This window comes from Chinchilla lanigera, unplaced genomic scaffold, assembly GCF_000276665.1.
Source record: "Chinchilla lanigera isolate Chin_1 unplaced genomic scaffold, ChiLan1.0 scaffold00007, whole genome shotgun sequence".
NCBI classification, from domain to species: Eukaryota; Metazoa; Chordata; class Mammalia; order Rodentia; family Chinchillidae; genus Chinchilla; species Chinchilla lanigera.
In genome coordinates this window covers 14,146,496-14,165,545 of record NW_004955408.1, presented here as the reverse complement: position 1 = coordinate 14,165,545, position 19,050 = coordinate 14,146,496, and the positions used below count along the sequence as shown (strand labels likewise).

At 51.7% G+C, this 19,050-nt stretch overlaps 1 protein-coding gene across 1 annotated transcript in view; it reads left to right on the top strand.

The window, feature by feature from the left end:
- Positions 1–19,050, top strand: part of Ccnjl (cyclin J-like) — a gene marked incomplete at its 5' end in the record, with an annotated part of 45,645 nt that continues 26,595 nt past the window's right edge. The window contains 2 exon segments of the mRNA XM_005376258.2: positions 1–48; positions 385–499. Coding sequence (XP_005376315.1) covers positions 437–499 — 63 coding nt within the window.

Genomic DNA, 19,050 nt, shown 5'->3' with positions numbered 1-19,050 from the left:
GGCGGGGAGGCGCCCGGCGGCCGCAGCCCCGCGCCGGGAGCGGGATGCGTGAGTCTCCCCCGGCTCGAGGGCAGGATGTGGGAGCAGGACAAAGGCTGGGCGGCGGGGGAGGAGTTGGGGCCGGCGAGCTGGGGAGCCGGGGCGCCGCCGGAGCCCAGCCTCGGGCCGGCTAGTGCAGCGGCAACTTTCTCTGCAACTTTTGCAGCCGGGAAGAGCAAACGCCTGCAAGTTGTCGCCCAGCGCGAGATCGCCGCGGTCCGGCGGGCACAGGGGAGGGGGCACCGCAGGCGACCGCCGGCTGCGCCGAGCGCGCAGGACGGGGCGGGCGGGGCCGGGGTCCCGGGCGCGCGTCGCTCGGGCGCTGAAGCTGCCGTGTCCTCTCAGGGTGCGCCCCGAGACCCCGGTAGCCGCGCGGCGCGGCGCTGCAGTCGCGGTGATGGATGAGCCCTGGTGGGAAGGGCGCGTCGCCTCGGACGTCCACTGCACCCTGCGCGAGAAGGTCAGTCCCTCCCGGTGCCTGTCACTCGCCGGACTGGGTGTGCAAGTCTCGCTCCCGACTCCGCGTCCTCGGATCGCCCGAGTGAGGACTCAGAACTCCCGGTGCCTTCCTTGCTCTCGCCCTGTACCCCTCCCGGAGTGCCGGGGTGGAGGGCGCGGGGACTGGAGGCTGGGAAACTTGAACTCGCCTTTTCTGATTAGGAGCCCAAAGCTCCGAATTTCCCATAGCACCGTATCGCCTCTTCTGTGTAATTTTAAATGGTATAGGAACGGACATTTAGGCAGGTTGTGAGGCCAGGTACATACCTCAGTGGCACAGGTGCCTGCCTGGCAAGCACAAGGTCTTGAGTTTGATTCCCGGTGCCAAAAAAAAGGTGGTGGATTTGCTTACATGTGCAATATATATATTTATATTTCTACATAGGCTAACTGGTGCTGATTTTCCATTTATGGTAGCAGTGATGTAGCATTTTTTTTAAGATACCTCTTTTCAAAAAATTCATTCTTTCCACGATTCTGGTCGCAGACCGAGTTGGGCAAGAACTGAATCAAATTCGACGATTAGGTTCAGTGCTGACTTTATGGGGAAGTTTGATCACTTCTTGTCCAATTCGGTTTGCGCTCACAATCATGGAAAGAATTACGTTTGCGAAACGAGGTCCCGCTGTAAATCCATTGGGCCAGGGGCATAGTTCAATAGTAGAGCACTTGCCTAAAGTAAATATGTTTGAGGAAAAGTAACAACTCGACGTAATGAAATACGAGACGGGTGGCAGTGCTGGGAGTGTGGGCCGAGTGTGCGCGCGCGTGTGTCATGAAACCGAATGACTGAAATTTAAGAAACACTCGCTGAAAGAGACTACAGAACTGGGAGGTTGAGGGAGGGAACAAAAACGCCCCTGCCCGTTTGCCTGCTGGCGGAAGGTGGGCCCCTGAAATGCGATGCCTGTGCTCCTCCCTGCCTGCCAGAGAGACGCAGGGAGAGCCCAGGGAGCCCAAGGCCCAGGTCTGTGTCTTCGCCGCTGCGCCTGGCCGGGCTGAAAGGGGAAGCCCTGTGTGGGGCACAGGTGTGAAGTAGGGGCGTGGGTGCGTTTCCTGGGGTTGCCATACCAGAGGACCACTAACTAGAGGGCTTGGAGCAGCGGTGTTCCTTTCCTTTGCCACCCTGGAAGCTGAAAATGGAGAAGAAGGTGCCGGCAGGAGCACGCTCGCTCAGAAGGCTCCAGAGGACGCTCTGCCCTTCTTGCTCCTTGAATTCGGGTGGATGCTGTCAGTCTGCGGCATTGCTCAGCCCGTCGCGTCCTCACTCCATCCCGGCACTCACCTACCCCTGTCTGCCTCTGCTGGTCCAGCCTGTAGCTTTCCCCTGGTCCCTCATTCTTCCTCCTACACGCAGAATGACCAAGGTGCCGAGTGTGAGCCATCTGGAGAAGTCCATGTGTCAGCGGCTCAGCTCAAAAGCCGAGGCAGTAGGATCTTGCTGCTTTGGGGAGGCGGGTAGCTGAGTGGAGTTGATGAGGAGTACGGGGCGTTAGCTTCCTTTATGAGCATAGACTTGAGTGGTTGTCAGAAGCCCACGTGGGTGTGATTTCTGCACATAGTTTGGAGGCATAGCTTTGACCTGATTTGCCCTTTTTTGAGAGGGAGCATTGTGTATTCAGCTAGTTCGGTTACCTGGTAACTAGCAAGATGTACTCAACTAGTTCAATTACCTGAGAACCCTCAGCTGTCTTGTTTAGTGCTGGGGCCTTGGAGGCTAGAACAGAACCCCCCTGTATGTGTGGAATGAGGAGGAGAATCAGTCTTTACTTCTGTGAACAGAGAGAAATGTTCACGGGACTGTAAAGATGAAGCAAGACGGTCGGAGACTTGCGTGAGACGTGGTAAGTACACGGCTGGCGTCTTGACTTCCAGTTCCGATTGTCGTGTGGGCAACCAATAGCCCTTTCATAGAGCGTGTGCTCAGGCAAAGGCTGGGGCTTGTGCCCACCCTTCCCAGGGGCCCACAAATACGATAGGTAATCTTTCTGTGAAAGCCGTCGTTCCCTCATTGGATCTTTGGATCAGTGATGGGATTAAGACCCAGACAGACAGAAATTTCCCCGAAGTCATGTATCTGCTGAGCGCTGGGACTCAGCTGGATACCCCACAGCAAGACCTGGGGATCCAGATAACTCCAGGGAAATCTCTCGCTTCTCCCTTTCCTCACCACCTTTATCCCATGCTAAGATTTCAGATTCCCCCTTTGATCACCTCCTGACCCTCTTGCCTTGGACCCAGAACTGGCCTCCCTTTGGAAAGCCTGCTCCTGACCGTTCCGCTGGGGTGGGGTCGCAGCTGGTACAGGAGGGTCAGACTTCTCACCTGCTCTCCCAGTGCCCCTTGACCCTCCTCCCTTCATGGCTCCTTGGTGAAGGGAGGAAGCTGGCAGTGATGTTTTTCTGGTAACCAGGTCTAACCAGGCCCGTGCCCTTGTGAGTATACAGATTAAAACCGAGAACCATTTTTCTTTCTCAGCAAGATGCATAACCTAAGTTTAAAATTAATATAGAGTCTGATATGCACACACTAACAGGTTTGAGTGCGCTCAGGGTAGAACAGGGCGTAGGACAGCGCTCAGCTTGAAGCTTGCCTCTCCTCTGCCACATGTCCTGGCCCCAACAGCCTTGCGCTCACTTCTGAGCCTGATCTCCTGCAGGCATGAGGTGCTGCTGGTCCGGTGGCATTCCCAGGCCACTCCCAGGCCAGCGTCCAATGCAGAGGGACCTCAGGGGTCCTGCAGCTCCATCTAATGGCTGTGCAGGAATGTCCCCAGAAGCTCGCCTTGGGGCTATAGCATATGCTGTGGCGTAGCCCCATGCTGCCGAGGCAGTCCACAGGGTTTGTTGGCCATGGCGCCAGGCGCGAGACCTGGTGGGGGATGCTTCCCAAGCTTCCTATAGACCTGCATGTCCTCAGCTAATGCTGGGCAGAGCCTTAGAAAAACAGCTACACAGAAGGGCAGGCTTACTGGCCTGGACCAAAGTACAGCCTCAGGATCTTAAGAAAATGACCATTGGTTGAGCCCAGGTAATTGAAGTCCAGGTAATCCCTCACAGGTCTCTATCAAGAGTTTCCATTTTTCTTCCTGAATTTTATCTCCAAATAGGCAGCAAAAGTAGGCAGGACTTACTCTTGTCGCCTTTAGATGGATGTGCGTTTGGCACGGGCTTCACATTGCAACTAGGAGGTAGTTCTGTTAGGAAGCGAAGAACGTGTTTTAGGACTTTCACAGCTGTGATGTGAAGCAGCTCGGGAACGTGGAAGACCTTCTGAATTTAGGGGTTTGGGCAGTAGTTGAGAGGGGAAAATAAAAATCCTTCCTCCCAAAGCCACGTCCGCAAGCCCTGCCTGATGTGACCTAGGTTTATCACGCTGGGCTTCAGGCAGCCTGCAGGCCAGAGGTCGCCCCTCCTCCTGCAGCAGCAAGCGCTGTCCGTCTTCTGGGCTGGACATCAGTGTTCTCACCTTGTCCCGATGATCCGCGATCGCAGAGCGACCAGCCACCCAAAGCATTCCTCTTAGCTCCTGAAGCAGTTTCTTCATCAACTTCAGCTGTGTGAGATCTCAGTGCTTGAACCGGTGGACTGACAAAGGATGCTTTTACTGACTTGTGACTGAATTTATAAGAAGATCTGCCAAGCACCAGTCCCTTTTAACGATGATAATCCTGGTGGCTACAGTTTGTAAGCACTTGCTGTATTTTGCACACTGGATCGCCCATGTATCATCTCGTTTTCTCATCTCAGCCCCAGTGGGGTGATTGCACCTCGTTTTACAGATGGAGAATTCACTGCAAGGCGCAGAGCTATAACTGTCTTGAAATCAAAGGCCTGACTGTATCAAGGCTCAAATGTGAATTCGTTTGAAAAAAAAAAAACATTTTTACAAAGCATGGGGATACAAGGCATGGCGGCCTCCGTGGATCTGGAGACTTGTGCATCTCAGCTTGTTTTAGAGTGGTTTCCAAGAGCGGTGCTCTCCCTGAACCACCGAGACCCGTTAGCAGCTGTGGGTGCTGTCCCTGTCCAGGCATCGGCAGGCTAGGGCCTCCTCATGTGGTCTGGGGGTGACTGTACCTGGTGCCCCTCTCTGTGTGGTGCACCTCACTGCAAAGTGACTTGGCCTCTGAGGTTGCTGTCCTGGGGCAGGGTCGAGTGGTCTGTTCTCCGTGTCAGGGAGGGGACACAGCCAAACTCTTTGTTTTCACTTTTTTGTTGTTGGTGGTGGTACCTGGAATCGAACTCAGGACCTTGCGCTTGCCAGGCAGGCACTTATGCCGCTGAGCTACATCCCTGGCACGGCCGAACTCTTGACAGCAAATGAAGGTAGAGTTCCCCTCCAGCTCCATCCTCCTGCCTTCCTTTCTGGAGCCCTGGAAAGCTTTTCCATTGCTTGCTTTCTCGGTTCCAACATCAATTTTATTTTTCTCTCACGCTTCCTGTTAAATTCCTCACCCGTCCCCGCAGCAGGCTGAACGTGTGTCTCCTCAGAGGAAGAGGCGGCTTGAGTCTGTGTTGGTTTTCGCATTCTCTTCCCCTCCTTTTGGCCTTCCACTCCCCTGGGCAGCCCATCCCCCTCTAACAGGAGACACACCCAGGTCTGCCAACAGGAGGGCAACCTGGACCCTGTAGATGATGGTGTGTGCCCAGCTGAGATCCAGTGACGTGTGACTTGCATACCCAGACGTGGCTCTTAATGAGCCCTCCCCCCCGCACTGACAGGGCTGTCTCTCAGCTATGTCCTCACGTGAGACCCCAAGCAGTCGGTGCTGCCTGAGGTATGGGTCCTGAGGCTCCCAGGACGAGGAGTTCTCTGAAGTCCAGACTGCAGGTGACCTGGGCTGCCCCAGGATGGGCTTGGGGGCTGGGTGAGATGCCGTGGAAGATCGCATCCAGCTTTGAGGCTCCCTGACTCCAATGCCCCACTACTTTATAGGACAAACTAGTGACAAAACTGAATCAGGGCCAGGTGTGGTGGTACATGCCTGTAATCCCAGCACTCGGGAGGCTGAGGCAGGGGGATCCTTGCGAGTTTGAGACCAGCCTGGGCTACAAAGTGAGCTCAAAGCCATCCTGAACTGCATAGTGAGACCCTGTCTCAAAAAGACCAAAAAAAAAAAAAAAAAACTGAATCAGGACTTGGTGTTATCACTTGCATCCTTCGGGTCTTAGACTACCAAAGCGCCCAGCGTGTGCAGGACACCCACTTGAGACCGTCTCAGCACACCTTAACTATGGGAGAAGCTGGCTCACCTTGGAAGGCGTCCTCGTGTCCAGGGTGAAATTGGGGATCTCCCCAGAGCACGAATGGGAAGGACTTCGCAGGGCACCCTGCCTGGCTGGGCAGCCCGTGTGAAGTGAGGGGAAGACGTTCAAGGCTGGCAGCCGGCCCTGTGCCCCTGACTGGTTCTTTGTCTTCCTACGTCACTCAGCCCCTCGGGTGAAGGGCGCACAACCAGCGGTGCTCGGGTGAATCTGCGCACCTGGCAGAAGGAAGTTACATCGAGTTCACATGCGCACGCACACAGGAAACTGCAAAAATAAAGACGAGCAAACAGAAGAGAGCAAAATTTCCCTCACGGTCCCACCATTTTGAAACAATCTCTTGACATTTAGAATGTATCTTTCTAGTTTAGGATGTTTTTATTAAAAATGGAGCGCCTGGGAGACAGCTCAGTGGCACAAGCGCCTGTCTGGCAAGTGCAAGGTCCTGAGTTCTATTCCTAGTACCAAAAAAAAAAAAGGAAAATGTTGTCTTAAGACATTTTGTTCGTTTTCCATACATACCTTTCACATAATCTTTTCCACTCAATTCCTCATGATTGGATTCCAACAAAAAACTGGAAATAACCCATCTTACTTACAATAGATAACACAAGAACGTGGTAAAAAAAAAATAAAGTCATGCATGTAAAATGACAGTGAGAAGATTTCTTTCCATCCCTGCCCTTTAATGTCTCTCGCTTGAAGGCACTACTGATGTCAATTTCTCATGACTCCTGTGAGTTATTTTTTTAAAGAAAAAAAAGATAAACAGTGAAATTGAGTTTCAAAACAGGTTAGTAAGACAGTTACAATAGTCAATACATTGCATATTGTTATCCTTTTTTTTTTCCTTTGGTACCAGGAATCGAACTCAGGACCTTGCGCTTGCCAGGCAGGCACTTGTACTGCTGAGCTGCATCCCCAGCCCTTGTTGTCTTTGTAGTAATTAATCAGAGTACAAGATATAGACATTGGGCTGGGGATGTAGCTCAGTGGCACAAGAGCCTGCCTGGGAAGCACAAGATCCTGAGTTCGATCCCCAGTACTGCAAAAAAAAAAAAAAAAAAAAAAAGATATAGACATGATATCTTGTCTAAACAATATTAGCACAAGACTTTTCAAGGAACTAGGAGAAGCTAGCTGTCAAACTACCCTAACTGTCTTGTGTATACATACATTTTTTTCTTTTTCCCTTTCTTCCTTTCCCGTCTCCCATTGCAGTTTGTCTCTCTTTTGCAGTTTTTTTCCAGTTTACAGTCTCTCTTGTATGTTTGAGATCTTATGTTTTGTTCAGTTTCTCATACTAATGAGATAATACATTCACACATATGGGTCTGATTTATTTCAGTTATGAGTATGGTCTGGAGATGTATCCATTTATCTATAAAAGTCTCCAGTTTATCCTTTTTTATGGCTGAATAGTACTCCATTATATAAAAAATCTTTTTTGTCCATTCCTCTGTTGATGCGTATCTAGGTTGTTTCCAAGATTTAGCTATTACAAATTGTCCTTCTAGAAAGGACATATATCAATCACTGTACATATATCAATCACTGTGGTATGATGTTTTTAATTCTTCTGGGAAGATACCCAGAAGGGGACTAGCTGGGTTGAATGGGACCCAAAATACCAGTTTCTTAAGGAATCTCTGGAATGATTTCCACAGTGGTTGCACCAGTCTATATTCCCACCAGCAGTGGAGAAGGGTTTCTTTTTCCTCACAGCCCCTCTAGCATTTGTTATTGGTTGATTTTTTAATGATAGCCATTCTTGCTGGTATGAGATGAAATCTCAGTATTGGTTTAATTTGCATTTCTTGAATGACCAAAGATGTTGAACAGTTTTTCATATATTTATTCGCCATTTGTATTTCTTCATCTGAGAAATGTGTATTCATCTCAGATGCCCATTTTTGGGTTGGGTCTTTGAGTTGAGGGGGTCTGATTTTTTCCAGTTCTTTATATGTTCTAGATGTAAACCTTTGTCTGTGGGACAACTGGCTGTAATTTTTTCCCATTCTGTGAGTTGTCTTTTCACTCTATTGGAAATTTCTTTTGATGTACAAAAGTTTTTTAGTAAGGTGAGATCCCATTTGTTGACTCTTTGTACTATTTCTCTTGCGGTCTGGGTTTTGTTCATGAATCTCTACATTTATGTCCTCACAATTTCTACCTGTTTCCTCTTCCAGTAAATTTGGTGTTTCTATTTTAATGTTTAGATCTTTGATCCATTTAGACTTTAGTGCATGGTGATAGACATGGGTCTAGTTTTAGTCTTTGGCATGTGGAAAGCCAGTTTTTCCCGCACCATTTAATAAAGAGGCTATCTTCCTTTCATTGAACATGGTTGGCTGCTTTGTCAAAGATAAGGTGGCTGAGTGTGTTTGGAGTTGCATCTGCATCTTCTGTTCTTTTCCACTGATCTTCAGGCCTGTTTTTTTGTCAATACCATGCTGATTTTATCACAGTAACTTTGTAGTATAATTTTGGGTCTGGGATTGTGATGCCCCTGATTTGCCTTTATTGCCCAGAATTACTTTTGCTATTCTAGTTCTTTTCTGATTCCAAATGAATTTTAGGAATGTTTTCTCTAGATCTGTGAGGTATATTAACAGTATTTTGATTGGGATTGCATTAAATCTGTATAGCAGTTTGGGGAATATGACCATTTTCACTATATGGGTTTTTTCTATCCAAGTGAGAGTTATTCTGTGCATACGTTGTATTTTGACATGTCTGGTAGTATAATTTATACTTGCAACCATTTTATTATTATAATGTTTGCATTTTAATAATTTAAATTTTAGGGGGCTGGGGATTTAGCTCAGTGGCACAGCGCCTGCCTGGCAAGCGCGATGTCGTGAATTCAATTCCTGGTACTGGAAGGAAAAAAAAAAAATAATAATAATAATAATTTAAATTTTTAGTGAAATCATCATATGGAAACTCCTTGATCAGAAAGGATGCTTTTGTCTTCTGCCCATTGTAAAAATAATGGTATGTAGTACATACTCAATATATTCGTATTGAAAAAGTAAGTAGGATATTTTCTTTTGGTCATTTTCTATTCAAAGATACACTTTTTATTTTATAAAAATGCCACAGAGCACATTACAGTTCTGAAACCTAATTTTTCAACTACTTGTCTGTACCTCAAACCTGGTTCTGCCCTTCCCTGCCCTCCCGCCTCATGCGTACGTTTCATTTTATGGATGCCTCCTGGTTTGGCTAACCCGCCTCCTTGTTGGATATTTAGGTGGAACTGCTTATTGACTTCTTTTGAAGTATAATTTTTACTTGTTTTATTTATTTACTTTTTGTTGTTGTTTTCTGGTCTTTTTGAGATCAGGTCTCGCTGTGCAGTTCAGGCTGGCCTTGAGCTCACTTTGTAGCCCAGGCTGGCCTAGAACTTGCAATGATTCTCCTGCCTCAGCCTCCCAAGTGCTGGGATTACAGGCGTGCGCCACTGCGCCCGGCTGAAGTATAATTTTTATATGGTACCTTGTCCAGACCTTAAGTGTACATACAGCTTACAGTGAATGGTGAGTTTTGACAAGGGTATACACGCATACGACTGCCACGATGATCGTGGTGGAGGACGTCACCATCAGCTTAGAAAGAAAGCCCCTGTTCCTCTGCCCGTCTGTCGCCCCATCCTGCCCCAAGCCCCAGACAATCACTGATCTGCTTTTATGGAAGATACATCTTTTCTAGAGTTCCACAGAAGTGGAGGTGTGTGTGTACTCCTCCTGACCTGCCTTTTTAAGTTTCGTGGCTTGCTTTTGTGGTGCATATATGTGGTTGCATCTTTCTGTGTTTTTCTGTTGCCAAGTCACACACACTGCATGTGTGCAGCATGGTTTGTTCCCCTCCCCCCCACGGAGTGCCTGTCGGAACCGCCCATTGTCCAGTTAATTTTTACATAACACTGTGGCAGTGACCCCTGTCCGTGTACCTGTGAGCATGCTCACAGGCATAAATTCTTAAAGCGGAATTGTTGCTCACAGGATGTGATTTTAAGAGCCTTGCATGTCATCAGTTAATCATTTCTCAAGAGGTTGCAGCAGTTTACACTTCTGCTAGTGGTGTGGCAGAATGCCTGCTTCCCAAGAACTTTGCTAACTCTGCATAGAAAGTTAAAACTGAGTGTCATCTGGGTTAGTTAACAGTGTCTCACCGAGCATGGTGGCGCACGCCTGTAATTCTAGCACTCGGGAGGCTGAGGCAGGAGGATTGTTGAGTTCGAGACCAGCCTGGGCTACAAAGTAAGCTCAAGGCCAGCCTGAACTGCATAGTGAGACCCTGTCTCAAAAAGACAAAAAATAAAACAAAAAAACAGGAGAGCCAGGTGTGGTGGTGCGTACTTGTAATTCCAACTACTCAGAAGGCTAAGGAAGGAGGATCACAAATGCAAGACCCACCTGGGCAAGTTAGCAAGACCCTGTCTCAGAAATAAAGTAAAAAGAACTGGGGATGTAGCTTAGTGGTAGAGCATTCCTGGGCTTGGTCCAAAAAGAAAAACCCTACTGCCAAAAAGAAAAGACTAAGAACCAGAGTGGAGAAACACCGCAAGGGCAGGGGTGCACTCTGGATTCACCGCGGGGGCTGTGTCCCCCATCTGCAGCGGGGAGCAGCTGGAGACGCCTGTTAAAGGCTGCAGGTCCCTGAGGGGACCTGCCTGGGAAACAGCCGCCTTCTCTCCTAGACCCAGCACTGCCTGGCATGCCGTGCCCCAGCCCCAGTGGCAGTCACTTGCTAATGGGATCCTTTGGAGGCAGAATTCGAATTGTCCTGAGGCTCTGGGTCACTTTGGGTTGGTGGAGAGAACAGTGCCAGAGCCTGGGCATTCTTGGTTGGTGTTTTTTGGGGGCGAGGGATTGAGACAGGCTTACGTAGCCCAGGCAGGCCTCAAACTCACGGGCGACCCTGTGCCTCAGCATCCCGAGTGCTGGATTACAGGTGTGGCCGGCATGGGTGTCCTTGTGATAGGGACAGCTCCACTGTACCACCAGCTCTTAGTCCAGAAATGGCCCTCAGGTGGCGGGGTTGGGTGTGCAGTGGGGAGAGGAGGAGGAGGGAGGATGTTGATGTCGTGTGAAGCAAGCACTGGGACCTGCAGGCAGGGTTTAGTGCCCATCAGGAGGGAAACAGTTCATACTGCAGTTCATAGGCTCAAGTACGGGGAAGTCATTCGAGATGGCCAACAGCCTTGTCCCCTGGTATTGCTGAGCACTGTAAAAAGGAAAAATGCAGAATTCAGAGTACCTCTGGCTCTTGGGGGTAAGCCACTGTTTTTTCCTTAATTTCTTATGTAGAAATGTTAACAGTTACCCACAAACAGAGGAATAGTAGCATGACTGTCCTCCCAGTATGCCTTCCCCCCCACCTTAGTACCTGTAATCCCAGCACTCAGGAGGCTGAGGCAGGAGAATCATTGCAAGTTGAAGACGAGCCTGGGCTACAAAGTGAGCTCAAGGCCAGCCTGAACTGCATAGCAAGACCCTGTCTCAAAAAGACAAAAAAATAAACAGCAAAAAAGGGCTCTTATGGTTGAGTTGTTCACATCATAATGCAGATAAAAGTCTGTGCATTACTCTTCCCCCTCAGTACTGGGGATTGAACCGTGAGTCTTCATACTGAGTTACATCTCACCCCTTTTTTATTTTTCATTTTTTATTTTGAGACGGGGTCTCACTGAGTCACTGCATTGCCCAGCCTGGACTTGCGCTTGTGATCCTCCTGTCTCACCTCTCCCTCCCTCCTGAGATGACAGGCACGCGCTCCCACACCTGGCACAGTTTTTTAAAAATGTCTAAATCTCTTATTTTCTAACAATCCCCTTCCCTGCCATTGCCTTAAAAAATTTTAAAGCAGGTGTCAGGGCCCTCCCTGGAGGCACGTTACCGGAGGAGGGATTCGGCCTTCTGCTCGGAGGCAGGGACGCTTTGCTTGCTTCTCAGCTGGGGGAGGCTGAGTTCTGGCTTATTTCCTTGGCCCCTCTCTGTCTCCATCTGTCTGTGCGTCCGTCTGTCTGTCCATCCGACCATTGGTGGCTTGTTTGGCGCTCAGCACCTGCTGCGTAGCCTCTTCACTCACGGTCACTAACGAGCTCTTTGTGTAATTTGCAGCCCCCGAGAAGGCTGTGCCAGGAAAAGACGTGGCTCCAGCTCTGCCGTGGGGGTCCTCAGCATAGCTGTGCACAGTCAGTGTAAAACCACTGACAGGCGTGCAGTCATGGCCACACAGCCAGTACTGACAGCCCCCTGCGCTGGGCACTCGCTGTGTACTCAGAGCTTGAGGTCCCTTCCGTTAGCTAAGAACTCAGGGGAGCCCCTCTGCTGGGCCCTCCGATCAGCCCCACTTTACAGGGGGAACAGACGAGGTTTAGAGAGGTAAGTATCTTACCACAGACCGTGCAGCGCATAGGCAGCCTGGCCCCCCCATCTCTGAAAACCACTGTACCGAAGGCCGGGCCTCCTTGCCTGCAGAGTCTTGAGAAGCTGTGATGAGGACGTGGTCTTTGATAGGGGTTGGAGGAGGCAGATGAAGGAGTGGAGGAAGCTGGTCTGCCAGGGCTCAGGGCCGTGTGTGATGGTCATGTGCTTTCAAGGTTGTGAGGACTGAGACATAGACCAGGGGCATTGACTTTGGAGTGCAGTGCAGGTCTCCCTAGAAGTTTGCATCTGGTCCGGAGAGTACACCGAGAGCTCTAAGAAGAATATAAAGGCCCGGGCCAGGTGGCACATACTTGTAATCCTAGCATTTAGGAGGCTGAGGCAGGAGGATCACTGTGAGTTTGAGGCCAGCCTGGGCTACACAGCGAGACCCTGTCTCAAAAAAACAAAAGAAAATAAATAGTAGGATGTAAGGTGAGGTGCTGGCTCCCTGGAAATGGCCTCTTGTTATCGGCTGTTGTAGCCGCCCAGGGCCAAGGCAGAGACCCAGGAGGTTTTAGGCGGTAGGGAGGGCCCCAAGGAGCAGTGAGACAGGTCCCTAGCTGGAACAAAGTAACTCCAGAGTGGGTGACCCGCCTTTCTCACCGGGAGCATTGTTCTTGGAGAGCCCAGCTGCAGAAGGAAACTTAGTTTCTCCTAAGCTTGAAGGACAGACTTCCCACTGAGCCGAGGGAGTGAGGTTTATGGGGTCACTGCAGTACGCCAAGGCTGCCCCGAGCTGCACACACAGCCTTACTTCCTTAGGAAAGTTGTTTCAGAAAGGAAAAGGGTGCCTTAAATACCGGACTGAGGCACTAGTGGGTCTCCACTATCCACACCCGCTCGCTCTGTGGGGTAGTGCCTGTTTTTGGCAGCTGACTTCGTGCAGAGTGTGGTGGGGAGGGGCTGGGGTGGTGTTCAGTGGTAGAACAGTTGCCTAACCCTGGCAAGGCCCTGGGTTCAATCCCCAGCACCGCCGAAACAAAACAGTCCTGGGACCCACCGTGCTTTCAAAAAACAGACTGCTTTATTTCTGTAGAGTCCACCAGACTCAAACTTGCAAAACAGAGGAAAGAGCCCACCGAGCTCCGCCCCAGGAGTTCTGATGCAGGGTGTCCGAATCGAAGGCGCACTGGGTCCTAGGGCAGCTGGAACAAAGCAGCTCGGGGCTGGGGTGCAGGCTGCAGCACCAGAAACATACTCTCTCGCCACTCCGCGCTGTCCAAGTTTGAAATCCTGGTGCCCACAGGGCCGGCTCCCTCCAAGGCCCCTGGGGAGGGTCCTTCCTTGGCTCCTCCAGCTTCGAGCGGCTGCTGACGCTCCATGGAGTCCTTTGGCCTGTGGCTGAGTCGTTCAGGTTCTGCCCTCATCTTCTCTGGATCTCTTTGTATGTTGTCTTCCTAGTGTGTGTCTGTGTCTCTGTTTTCTTGTAAAAACTGTGGGGCTTGGGTTAGGACCCATTTGAATGCAGCAGGATCTCATTTTGACTGCGTCTTGCTGATGTCCGATTGGGTATTCTGAGGCTCTGGGTGGATATGAATCTTGGGGGTGTGCTGTTCACACCCCAGTACAGGGAGAAACCTCTATTTTTTTTTTTTTTTTTGGTACTGGAAATTGAACTCAGGACCTTGTGCTTGCCAAGCAGGTGCTGTGCCACTGAGCTACATCCCTGGACTGGAATCTCTTTTTCGTTTTTTCCTTTTTTGTCTTTTTGAGACAGGGTCTTGCTATGCAGTTCAGGGAGTTCCCAGGCCTTGAGCTCACTTTATAGCCCAGGCTGGCCTCAAACTTGCAATGATCCTCCTGCCTCAGCCTCCAAAGTGCTGGGATTACAGGCATGTGCCACCACGCCCGGCATGGAACCTCTATTCTTAAACAGGCCTCCAGGAGATTCTGATACATGTGCCAGAGGACCAACATTTGAGAAGCCCTGAACCCTGGGTGGGCAGGAGGGCAGAGTCCAGTTGGGAAGCTCTGGCGCTACGGTTACCCACCTCCCATTTTTAGGGTTCATGTTCAGGTCAGGGTACCCAGAAGAGGCTGCAGATGGAATCTGGAGATTGCAGACGGGAGTGGGAAGTTGGGAGTGAAGAGTTTTGGGGGCCACTGCCTAAAACTGCTAGGCAGCAGTGGGGCTGGGAGGATGTGAAGAAACACCCTGCGTAACCAAGGTGACCAGCAGGAAGTGGAGACTTGCCAATCTCAAGAGAATAGGGAGGGATGGTGGCTCCTCAGAGGCCTCGGGAGTCCACGCCCACCACCAGCAGCAGCAGGCCCCCACCCCCACCCCATTGCGTCACACACTGGAGGAGGTGTTTTCAGTAAAGCACGGTCCCGTGTGGGAACCTGTTCACCACTCTCCCCAGGGTGCCTGCCGGTAACATCCTCTCCCACTGAAGTCAGGCCCGAGGCTGCCTTTCAGCAGTGAGAGGTCACACAGGTGCCCCATCTGTCACTGGCCGCTTGTGCTCCTCAGCAAACGCTAGGCGGGGCAGCTCCACACACCTCCTTCCTAGGGGCCAGAGCCACTGTCCCCGGGAGAACGCTGTACCAGGCTCGGTACTGCGACCACACGTCCGCCCCTCCTCACTGGTCTCCGTCCCACTGTGCCTCTGAACCCCGCAAGGACCCCGCAGGAGAGCACTCAGGGCCTTTTTATGTCTCCCATCACGATCTGTGGCTTCCTCACAGAACCACAGCCCTCACACCTGGGCTGGGGAAGCCCCTCGTCCCGTCCTCACAGGTCCTTGTTACCTAGGGACGGGGCTTGTGACCTGTGCCCTGCCTACTCTAGCCTCTGTCATGAATCCAGGGATTGCTCCTTTTTGCCTGGGTACTGATAATCCTTGGCTTTTTTTTTTTTCGGGAGTGCTGGAGACCAAATCCAGGACAACGTGCATGCCAGGCGCAAGCTCTACCACTGAGCCGCCTCCCAGCCACACCGCTGCCGCGCGATTTTGGGCAGTGGCCCCCAAAACTCTTTTTTTTTTTTTTTTTATGGCGGAATGTGCTCGTGTGCGTCACACGTTCTCTGCCGGCCTGCTGACAGGCACCGCGGCTGCTTCCACAGCCCGGCCACCGTGAACTGTGCCGCAGCGCGCATGCGTGCTCCTCTATCCGTGCAGGATGCTAGCTTTCTCTCGGGACATAGCAAGAAGCCACAGCTGGGCGGGTTTATCTATTCCTGGTTTTCCCGAGGCGGCTCCACACCATCCCCACCCACAGCACGGCACACGGGGGAGACCCCTTCTCACCTGCGCTGCTCTCCCTTTGGGTCCCTGTTCGGCCCCTGCTCAGAGCGGCCCTCCTTGACTGCTTCCTACAGCCTGCTGCGTCTCCTGGGTCATCAGCTGTCCTCCCTTCCACCCACACGACGGGATGTCCCTGGGGCAGGGAGACAATGTGCTCTCCTGCTCCCGACTGTACCCTCCATCCTGCCGCACCGCAGGGCCCCTGCACACCTGCAGAATGAGTGCACGTACGTATGAATGGGTGAATGGATGAATGAATGGATGAAATGTTTTAGCAGGGTCCTCCGTCTGCCTGTGGCCTTCTTTGCCCCCCTTTCCCCTTGGGGCTCCCTTACCCACCCTTGCATCCTGGGTAACCTATGGGGGTCACTGCCATACCTGCTGGGAACCCTGCTGTGACAAAGTGTCACTGTGAGCACAGAACCATTCAGAGAGGGGGGCGGCAGTGTCACGACAGGGTGGACGCCTTCGGAATCCACTCTCCCGCTGCCCCGAGCTCTGCCTGGGACTTCTCCAGCCACCGAGGGGTAGCCAGGAGGGAGCGCGCTCGGGAACCAAACCTCCACGGAGTCCCAAGCCAGAGGCAGCAGCCGTCCGTTCACAGGCAGCCGGAGCCCCTGGCATGCTGGGTCCCCTCTGCTGTCCCCCACCCCCCCACGGCAGCCCACTGCTTGCCTATCTGTGCTGGGCCGGAAGTGCTGTGGGCAGAGCCGACCCCAAGGGGAAGACCCATGCCGAAAGGTGGCAGAAAGAGAGACTTCAAGTGAGCTCTCCTCCCTCTCTCCCTCTCTCCCTCCCTCTCTCCTGCATGCACAGGTCAGGATGGTAATGCTAACAAACTCAGCCCGCCACCTGGTTGTCTCCTGAGGGGAGGAAGGAAGTTCTCGTGTTAACCCTCACTGTCCTGCATGGCTGTGTTGCCTTCTAACTGCCTTGTAGTTTCACTGCTTGTTATTAACACTTTTCGTTTAGACATCAGTTTAAAAGTCACTTTTTAAATTTTTTAAAACCATTTTTAGGGTTCATGTTAGGGTCAGTGTACCCAGGAGAGGCCGCAGATGGAATCTGGAGATTAGAGACAGGAGCTGGAAGTTGGGAATGAAAAATTTTGGGGGAAGCCAAGGGTGGTGATGCATGCCTGTAATCCCAGCACTTGGGAGGCTGAGGCAGGAGGATCGTTGCAAGTTCGAGACCAGCCTGGGCTACAAAGTGAGCCCCAGGCCAGCCTGAACAGCATAGCAAGACCCTGTCTCAAAAAGACACACAAAAAAAATTATGCCATTTGCTGGAAAATGAGTAGAACTGGTGTCCTTTGTGTTAAGTGCCCAGAGAGTCAGGTATTATAGTTTTTCTTTCACATGAGTAATGGGGGGTGGATAAAAAAGAGAGACACGCCGTGAGAATAGAAGGAAGATGATCAGAGACGAGGGAGGGAGAGGAAGAGGGAGGCGAATAAAAGAGGTGAAAATAAGGTTTGTTATAGGTGTGTGCCGGTGTGACAGATGAGACCCATTGCTCTGTGGAATAAATGCCCACTGAGAAATTTTTAAAAAGAATAAAAGTTGAGAGAGAGAGAGAGAACCAGAGCAAGCAGGAGCAGCGGCAGCCCAGATGTCTGGGATCAGGGTCTGTAAAGTCATGGTACAGTCTCGAAGTGAAATACTGTTCAGCCATTGCAAATGTTCACAGACCAGGGAGGTAGCTCAGCGGCACAAGCGCCTGCCTGGCAAGCACAAGGTCCTGAGTTAGATTCCTGGCACCAAAAAAAAAAAAGGTTCACAAGGTGAGTGTAGGCTCCATAGTGAGTTCAAGGCTAGCCTGAGCTACACAGCAAGATCTTGCCTCAAAATGTAAAAACATAAACTGCATCAGTGAACATTATAATTTATAATTAGTGGAAAACAGGAAAACTCCTTCCACATGGGGTTGGCATCATCAGGAATGAGGCACTGAGGGCTTTAAAGGGACAGTGGGGGTTGCCAGGGAGTGCTCGGGGTGAGCGTTGAGCTGGGCTTTACTACACTGGATCTCTATAGTCTTCCGGTTTTTTCTTATCAAACTAGAAACCTAGTCATTGAAATCATAAAGTGATTCTATGTGGACTTTTTAAAAAGTTCAGCCAGGCGTGGTGGCGCACGCCTGTAATCCCAGCACTCGGGAGGCTGAGGCAGGAGGATCTTTGCAAGTTCGAGACCAGCCACGGCTACAAGGTGAGCTCAAGGCCAGCCTGAACTGCATAGCAAGAACCCGTCTCAAAAAGACCAAAAAAAAAAAAAAAAAAATTAAAACTTCAGACACTGCAAAGTGTGAAAGTGAAAGTAACACAAAATTCCAGGCGCACCTGTGGTGGCCACACCCCCATCTGGCTCAGGTGATAAGGGGCCCATTGCTAGGGAAGGAGGGCTGCCCCTCCGACCTTCCGTCCTTCCGTCCTTCTGTCCCTGCGTCCTTTTGTCTGTCCCTCCCTCTTTCCCCTCCCTGCCAGGCTTGCTGCTGCAGGAAGGTCAACCTCCTGGCCTGCTTGCTGACTGCCTGCCAAGCGCCTGCTTGATCTGCGCGGGGCAGGCTGCTCTTTGGTGTCGCCCGCCCGGCGCTGGGGCTGCCGCGGCCTTGGAGGCGACCTAGGTCAAGAGTGCTGAGGAGGAATGCGGCGCTCCTCAGGCGCGGACGCCCTCCCCTCTAATTGGGCTGCGGCATAATCAGCAGACTCAGGAACTGAGCGGGGGTGGGGGGGGTGGGGGGGGATGCTGAGCCCGCTGCTGTGCTGGTGGCTGAGTCGCCTTCTCGGGGGACAGGAAGGGACTCTGGCTCCGCGTAGCTAATTCCATTTGGTCTGGGGGCGCCGCCGAGGCCGAGCTGACCTGACCGACTGTTGTCCTTTCTGGCAGAAGTTTCCCAACCCCCACTGTCTGCACTCCCCAAGGCTGAGAGCACGCTCTGCGCTACTCAAAGCCCAAAGCAGGTTCCTTCGAGCGCTAAAGGGCTCTTCGAAGGGCTCCGGACTTTGGGTAGACGCCACTTACCTGGAGTTGGGCCATCCTGCTGCAGGGAAGCGCCGCTCATGTGTGCCGAGAGCCCAGTACTTTCCAGTACTTTCCATGGACACCAGTGTGACCCCCGTTCCTCAGATGAGGGCCCCGGAAGCCAGAAGCAATGTGCCCAAGGCTCGTGAGCCCGCCCTGAGCTGCTCCTCTGCGCACAGGGGTGGGGGGCAGGGTTCGATTCAGGGAGGGACAAGTCTGTGTGCACTGGTTATTTACTGCGACATTTTGAACACCTGCCTCGGTGCCGGCCGCCGCACTGGGCGCTGGGCAAACCGCGTGGGTAAGACACCTGGCACGTGTGTTCGGGAGCTTACAAGTTTGCGAGAAGAGACCTAAATAGTAGCATTTGGGTCTGGAGCGCAGCATGCAGACAGAGGGAATAAGGGAATAACGTGAGGCCCCAGGACTTCTGGCTAGATGCCCCCCAGAGCCTCCTGCACTCGCGTGTGGGGCTCTGAGGAGACAGCCTGTGGTACTTAGCAGCAGATTAGCGCCCTGGTGAGGGTATAGCTAATCG